This window comes from Fukomys damarensis, unplaced genomic scaffold (assembly GCF_012274545.1).
Source record: "Fukomys damarensis isolate Sample0158 unplaced genomic scaffold, DMR_v1.0_HiC HiC_scaffold_16, whole genome shotgun sequence".
NCBI classification, from domain to species: domain Eukaryota; kingdom Metazoa; phylum Chordata; class Mammalia; order Rodentia; family Bathyergidae; genus Fukomys; species Fukomys damarensis.
This window is the reverse complement of record NW_022900928.1, coordinates 102,720,986-102,728,767: the sequence shown is the minus strand read 5'-3', so window position 1 is coordinate 102,728,767 and position 7,782 is coordinate 102,720,986. Positions and strand designations below refer to the sequence as shown.

The following is a 7,782-nucleotide window of genomic DNA, read 5'->3' as shown; positions in this document are numbered from 1 at the left end:
CCCGTGAAAGCCCTACAATTCCCTCTGGATATTAGCTGGAGACAGTCGGGCTTTTGAAGAGAGAGGACAGAAGACAATGGTGAAACAGCATGCCACCTGAGAAAGGGCACTGTGTCATCATCTGGGTGATTCTGGATCAGAACTGTGATTTCTTTAATGCCCCAGAATCAAGTGGTTAGATTTTAAGCCACATTATCAAAGTACATAGGGACTAAGGTATAGACCAGAATATTAATTTACGAAAGAGGAAAAGAGTTACCTGACCAACAGGTTTTACAAAGACAATCTATACAAGGGCCAGGTTATGACTAGAATTCTCTGGTGCCAGACTTGAGGCCCAAGTACAAATGACTGGGATGATTGATGGTGCCCAGCCATGTTCTCCTTACCCCAATAATCTAGAGTCTCTGCTTATCCTGACCATATCCATTCCCCCAAGGATGAGGAGGATATGCTCAGGCACTGCCACTGTTTCTAGAAAATGTTTTTTTTTTTTAATTTCAGAAAAAAATACCTTTATAATATGTTGGGGTCTTGTTCTTTTCTTCTCAAGATTTCTGTTACCAGCCAAGACCCTAGTCTTTGCCCATTACCGCTACCTGTTGTCTTTCCCAGCTCTTGCCTCTTTTAATGCTTTACGTTCCCAAGAATAATACTCACAGGTAAAATTCTCAAAGTACAGAATTGTTACAATCCACAATAATTTTCTGTGCATTAACACGGTAGGTCTTAGTGTGCCCATTACAGAGATGAGAAAGTGGAAGCTTGATATCTTACATTTAGTGAATGACAGAACAGCCATCGCAACACAGATTTCCAGTCTAAAGGCAATATTTTTTTCCACATGATGTTGCCACAAACACCATAGGATTAAAGAATATTCAAGTGGAACAGATCTAAGGAATCACCTAGTCTATGGCCATACCACCCTGAATGTGCCTCATCTAAGGAATCGCCTAAAATCCAGCCTAGACCTCACTGTTCAATACCCTAGCCACTAGTCATGTGTGACCAGATTAATTATTAATTAGCTAAAATAAAATTCTTGGTTTCACAGTCACACTAGCCACATTTCAAGTGCTTACTAGACATGTGACTAAAAGATTACCATATTAACTGGCCTGGACTATTCGCCTCATTTTATAGAAGAGAACAATTTGAATTCCTAGATCTTATTTTAGGAATCTCTATTTTTTAGCTGTTAAAAATAAAAATATTTAAAAACTATTTGTGAAATCAGCATGTACCTTGTTCAAAAGATTTTCCTTGTTGAATCCAAAATGGTGGGAAGACAGGCAGGAGATGGTATTTTTGGGGTGCACCTGAAAGGTCTTGCTGCAGCCTGAAATTCTTTGGCACATTAAATTGAGCATCGTGAAGAAGCACAGAATCCTTGATGTATCCTAGAGGATGGGTTAAGAGTTATTGAGGAAATAGACTCACCAATGTAGGAGTCTGGAGATAACTACAATCTCTTCCATTTGTACTAGTCTTGATTTTGTACAGTGCCCATCAAGGAAGACAATTGGAGGATGGGAAGAGTCAGGAGTGGTGGCACATGCCTGTAATCCCAGCACTCTGAGAGGTTGAGGCAGGAGAATCTCAAGTTAGAGCTCAGTCTGGGCAACTTAGTGAGTTAGCAAGACTCTGTCTCAAAACAACAACAACAACAACAACAAAAAAAAAAAAGAGGAGGAGGGGAAAAAGGAGAAAAAGATCAGGAAGAGGATATGGGAGAAAATAAACCAGGTGGAGCCCAGGGAGGCTTCTCTGTCCTGTGCCTTGAAAGGTCTTGGTCCTGTGCCACAGAGCTTCTTCTACTTCACCATTCCCAAGAACTCTTTCTCTCAGTGGGAGAAACATGGCTGCTTCCTTGGAATTTGGTAGAGTATCATCCTGCCTCAGGAGGAACAACCCAATGGTAGTGAACATATCCTGCTTGCTTCTGTAGGCCTTATGATCATCAGTCTTCTCAATCTAGCCATTCTACAAGTAATTGTTGAGAGCTTGCCATGGGCCTACCCTTCTGCTAGGCACGAAGGTACACACTGAGGAACCAGACATGGTCTCCTTTTAAAGGCACTCAGTCTATTGGAGAGACAGAGGCCTCTGCATTCAACTGTGCGGTTCCAAGGACCAGTGTGATGATGTAAGAATAGAAATTGAGAAGCTCGATGTTGATGGGAGTTGCCAGAAAAGCCTTTGTAGATGTGGGCTTGAAGGGTAGGGAGAACTTATCATTGGGGTGGAAAGAAGGGCAGAGAGAATACTAGCATCACAAAGGTGGTAAACTGAGTTGTGAGGGGAGAGAGAGTGGTAGGGGCTGTTGGGCTAGTGGTTTCTCATTTGAGTATCACTATTGTTCTTCCAGTGTAAGGACCTACCTTCCAGAGGAGCCTAGGCAAGGAATTATGGCAAGGACCTAAGGATGCAATGCACAAGTGTGTTTTCTTAGGCCACATATTTTGACTACATGATTTCCATGGAGGAGTCTGAGCATCTTTTGATGTTGAGAGTGGGTGCTCCGTTCCCGAAGACATTAAGCCCAGGCTATGGGACAGTAGCCTCGCTAACTCAGCCTTATCCAATGATAATACTTCTTTGATTAGGTTCTTTCTCACAAATGTAAAATAAATGGCATGGCCTGTAACCATGGGACTGCCATGAAAGTAAAACCAATCACCAGACAAACCCACAACTCTCACTTGGCTTCAAGTTACCACTTACTGGGAGAGCTATTTTCTCTCTTTTCCAAGGTTAAACCTATGAAAGCAAAAAGAAAGCCAGAATTCCTCTGGTGGTCCAGCCACTTGCTGGTGTTGAAGAAATGGCCAAAGCTGAGTAGGTACTGGCAAATCTCACAGCTCATCTCTCACTCCAAAAGGTTTGCCAAGTGAAACACAGTGTGTCCAGTTAAATTTGAAGTTTAGGTAAACAACGAATACTTTTTTAATGGAACTCTGTCTGAAACACTGCAAAGCTAGCTGTCTGTGTCTGTGGGAAGGGTGTGCATGTGCTAAACCTGGCAACCCTAACCCCAAACACTTCTCATTTTCATTTTCAGGCTTTTGCAGAGTGTGTTTGGGGTCTTTGTTCTGCAGAAGGTTGTCCATTTCACATTTAAGTAGATTGTGCTAACCCCCTGCATCTTTAAAAGAGAAAGGCCAGCATTATCACTTCCTGGAGGACCTGTGGTCACCGTAGCTGGGGAGCTAGGGAATGCTGGGAAGAACTTGGAGCTAGAGATTCAAGGAACTTCAGCTCCAGCTCTGCTTTCTTTTGGGCGGGGGTACCAGGGATCTAACTCAAGTCCTTGCATTTGCAAGGCAGGCAACAGAACCACTGAGCTAAATCCTGGCCCCTAGTTCTGCTTTTGTCTGCATGACTTTATACAAACATTTTGTTTCTTTGGGACTCTTTTTTTCTTACCTTGTGAACAACAGGAGTTAAACTAGTGGAGGATTTCAGGCTTCTGAGTGGGAAATGTAAGGAAGTTCTGGCTTAGGAGGTGGACTGTGAGGGGTGGGGATAAAAGAGATTTGTTGGCTGTCCACCCTTCTGTGTGACCATGGGGAAAGAAAGAGCTTGTTAGGTAGCCTGTGATAGAGGCTTGAAGACTGCCAAACTCAGGAGTTTGCCTTATTAACATTGGGCCTGAAATCTTGGTGTTTCAGACCTTGATGGAAAACACTCTCACTTCAGAATGAAAGGTGGGGACCCAGGGCTCACCTCTTCCATGACACACTGACCTGCACGTTGGAGCCTGTATGTGGCATCGGGGGGCCATGTCCGCAAGAAATCTCGAAGGTATCTCTTGGCAGAATACCCGGGCTGGATTTGCCGTTGGGCCTGGCTCTGTGACTGACTTCGGAAGTAGAGGTAGGGTTGCCAGGAGCTGTCCTGCTGCCTCTGTGGGGACAGCAGTGGAGAAACAGCACAGCTGCTGAGCCCCAGTCTCCCAGGGCTGCAGCCTGCTTAGCGCAATCTTCATTGTAATCTGGAGACTCTCAGAAGGTGCCAGAGGCACCCAAAGCAGCTCCTTCAGCTAAAAGACATAAACCAAGAGGATACAGAGAAAAGCCCTGAAAGGCCCTACAGACCTGCAGTTGGAAGGAGAAGGAGACATGATAAATACCAGACTCCAACTTGAGATACAATGCTGGGAAAGGATAAAGCCTCAGAAGAAAACACCTTATTTTATTCAGCCTGTGGAAATCATCAAAGTTCCTTCAAACTTTCTGCAGTGGGAAAGCCAGTGTGCAAATCAACATCAGCACTTGATGTTTGTAAGATAAATAATGTGACAGACAAGCCATGTCCAAGCCCACAGGGAGCCTGGCATTTTGAGAGTATGTGGCTCTGCTGTGTCTCATTTCAGCTAAGGAGTTCTGAAATATTGCAGTGGGTAATCTATAATAACATCTTCCATTTGGCTAGGGACTTACATTATACAAGGATCCTGGGCCTCCTTGTAATTGTATGAGGTAGACTGAGTTAATGTAACTACTGAAACAATGTAGAAACTCTCAGAGGATGACCAGTTAGCTATAAGAAGAGCAAATGTAGAACTCTTCTCCTTGTCTGTGGCAGACATTGTTAACCACTCACAGAATTCTAGACTACTGAATTGAACATGATCTCAGAATCCACTCCCTTTTCAAATGTTTGAAAATAAATTGAGGCTTAATTTACACATAATGTTCAGCTTGATAAAATGAACAGTTGCAAACACGCCTGTAACACCACAAAATATAGAACAGTCTCATCAGCCCAGGAAGCGCCCTCATTCTATTTCCCAGACACTGCCCTTCCACTATTCTAATTTCTATCACCATGAACTAGTTTTTCTCTCCTCCTGAATTCAAACAAATGCTAACATATTACAGTGCTTCCATGAGAATTAGCAAGAGAGATGAAACCTATTTACTATCCCTTGATTCAGCCTCTCTTCTGAGGCAGTAATGTAGACTAGGGAGATAGAGGATGTCTGAGTTCATTTTTTGCTTCTTGTATCACTGCTTGGGAGAAAACAGAAGGGCACAGAGTAAATGTGTGTGTGTGAATGCATATGTGCATGAGAGATAAATGCATACCCACTTGTGTGTGCCTGTGAGAGATGTGTATGTATGTATGTGTGTGTGTGAACCCATGAGAGATAGGTGCATATGCATGTATGTGCACTCTTGAGAGATGGGTGTATATGCCCAGGTGTGCTTTTTTTTTTTTTTTGGTACTGGGGATTGAACTCAGGTCCTTGCACTTGCAAGGCAGGTGGCAGCACCAATGAGCTAAATCCCTGGCCCTGAACTCATCCATTTATAAGAAATACACTCCCTTAACTAACTCATTCTTGTGATAATAAAATTAATCCATTTATGAAGGCACAGCCTAGTGTTAAAGGTCCCACTTCTCAAAAATTTGTACTGGGGGTTAAGTTTCCAACACATACACTTGGGTGGACATATTCAAACTACAGAAGAGGGTAAAAGGCTCAGCCAGTTACCTATAGCATTGAAACCAGAATCCAGGGCTTCACAGACTACACGAGCATAAAGCCCCTGTTCTTCAAGAACTCATCATTTCACCAGTGGACCAGGACAGAGCACCACGAACCAGCACGATGTCAAGGCAAGAAAAAAAAAAATGATGGCTTTGAAGTGGGTGCCTTAGTGAGTATTCCATAGAGTTGGAACTGTAAGAGCAGAGACCAACATAATTACACTTGTTAGGAGTTAGCAAGAGCTGACTCAACTTTGCACAATGAAAAATTGTACTATCTCATATAACAAAAAGATCAATGATTGGAAAATACCAGGACTTGTTAAATCAGAGCTTCAGTGGTTCAGAGGTTCAATGGCTCCAAGATCATACAGGCACCAAATCCCTTTCTACCACTGACAACAGTCTTTTCACTTCATATCCACAGACTGCTGAGGCTGAACAATGGACACAGGAGACATCAAGTGGGTACGCAAAACACAAGCAGAGAAGTGGAAAGGGGTGAGGGTATGAGAAAGCCTGGGGAAGTGCCCCGGATTAGGGTTAGGGACAGGGGTCTGGTTCAAAGCTCACTTTCTTGTAGGAGCTTCGTGATCTTAGGCAATCCCTAGTCTTTCTGCATCTCTCTCTAAAGTGACACCAATGGCATGGTAGAAAGTGTGGAAAGTTCATGGGGTTTGGAATCAGATAACCCAAAAGAATTAGATTTCACAGTGGGTCATAGTCAGAGGGGACACACCCTTGGGAAATTCATAACTAAATGAATAAACGGTTCCATTTCTAGCCCCAACACTTCCTAGTCACCTAGGTTGTGTAACTTCATCAGTGATGGTGACCCTGTAGGACTTTTTTTTTTTTTTTAGTACTGGGGATCGAACTCAGGTCCTTGAGCTTGAGAGGAAGGTGGAGGAAGCACTGAGCTAAATCACTGGCCCCCTATAGGGCTTTCTGATGAAATAATTGAAATAAACAAATGTGTCTGACTCAGCCTGTTTATGGCAAGATGGGAGGGTCCTTCCCCTCGCCTCTCTACCCTACATAGGAAAGGATTTCTGGTCTCCCAGCTCTGCTTGTGGGACATGAGAGGAACATAGTGAAAGAGCCTGAGCAGGAGCTTTGAGATCCAGCCTTAACCTTGCTATGCCTGTGACCTTAGGCGAGTTAATCACTTCTTGAGTGATTTTATCAGTGTCCTCAGCACGAGGATCAAGTGAGCTGAAGTGTGTGAAGTGTGTAATCGATACTTTCCATGTGGTGGGTGGTCACCAAACCAGGCCCTTCTCCTTTCCCTTGTCCAGGGTGCGGGAGGCTGTGATAACTACACACTTCTTCCCCTCACTTCTTTTACTAACAAAACCCCAACTTTTTGTTTACAGAGTCCTTTCCTCAGATTTTTACTTTTTTAGATTCTGTTGCATCTTGGAGTGGTCTTGTGATCTGTTTCTGGTGAAGGAGACATAAAGAGACACTTCTGGAGCTGTGGCTGTGTCCAGGTGGATAGGAAGCTCATTTCCTCCCTGTGCATTTTCACAGTCAGCTGGATTCTCTCCAAATGCATCGTGGCCCTTACAGTACAACATGGCTGCTGTGTGGGCAGCATGACAGGTTCAGTCTGGACAGAAGACCCTGTTGTTTCTCACTGGTGGGTAGCGCTGAAGCACCAGCTTGGTTCAGGAGCTGTGCTGGGCAGCTTGCTCAAAGGGTAGAGGTTCACCAAGAAGAGTTAGGGAAGGCCTCATGCTGAAATTTGGGTTTTGCTTTTTTGCTTAATGAAAGATGTCCATGGCCAGTGTATTAGTTTCCTATGGCTTCTGTAATAAGTCATGTACATTTAGTGGTTCAAGTAACACAAATGATTATCTAATGGTTCTAGCAGTTAGAAGTATGAAGTGGGTCTCACTGGGTAAAAGCCAGTGTTGGCAATTCCTGTTGGAGGCTCTGGAAGAACTCATTTCGTTGCTTTGTAGGGGGAAGGGGCTTGTGGACCAAAAAAATATGGGTCTCAGCCTCATTAAAGTGTTACCAGAAGGTGTTAAAAATAAATTTAAGGGCTGGGGATTTAGCTTAGTGGTTCCACCAAATGCTTTGTAAGCGCAAGGACCCAAGTTCAATCCCTGGTACCAAAAATAAATAAATAAAAAATAAAAAATTCCTCTGGAGGCCGGGCACGGTGGTGCATGCCTGTAATCCCAGCACTTGGGAGGCTGAAGCAGGAGGATCGCTGTGAGTTCGAGACCAGCCTGGGCTACATAGTGAGTTCCAGTTCAGTCTCAACTATATATA

General features: G+C 43.8%; 1 protein-coding gene across 1 annotated transcript in view; it reads right to left on the bottom strand.

Annotated features, from left to right (window-relative positions):
• Positions 1 to 7,782, bottom strand: part of Kiaa2012 (KIAA2012 ortholog) — a 119,052-nt gene that overhangs the window by 97,143 nt on the left and 14,127 nt on the right. Inside the window, exons 3-4 of the mRNA XM_033764539.1 lie at positions 3,750 to 3,909; positions 1,248 to 1,403 (exon numbers count right to left, since the gene is read on the bottom strand). Of these exons, the coding sequence (XP_033620430.1) occupies positions 1,248 to 1,403; positions 3,750 to 3,909 (316 nt within the window). The remainder of the gene's footprint in view (positions 1 to 1,247; positions 1,404 to 3,749; positions 3,910 to 7,782) is intronic.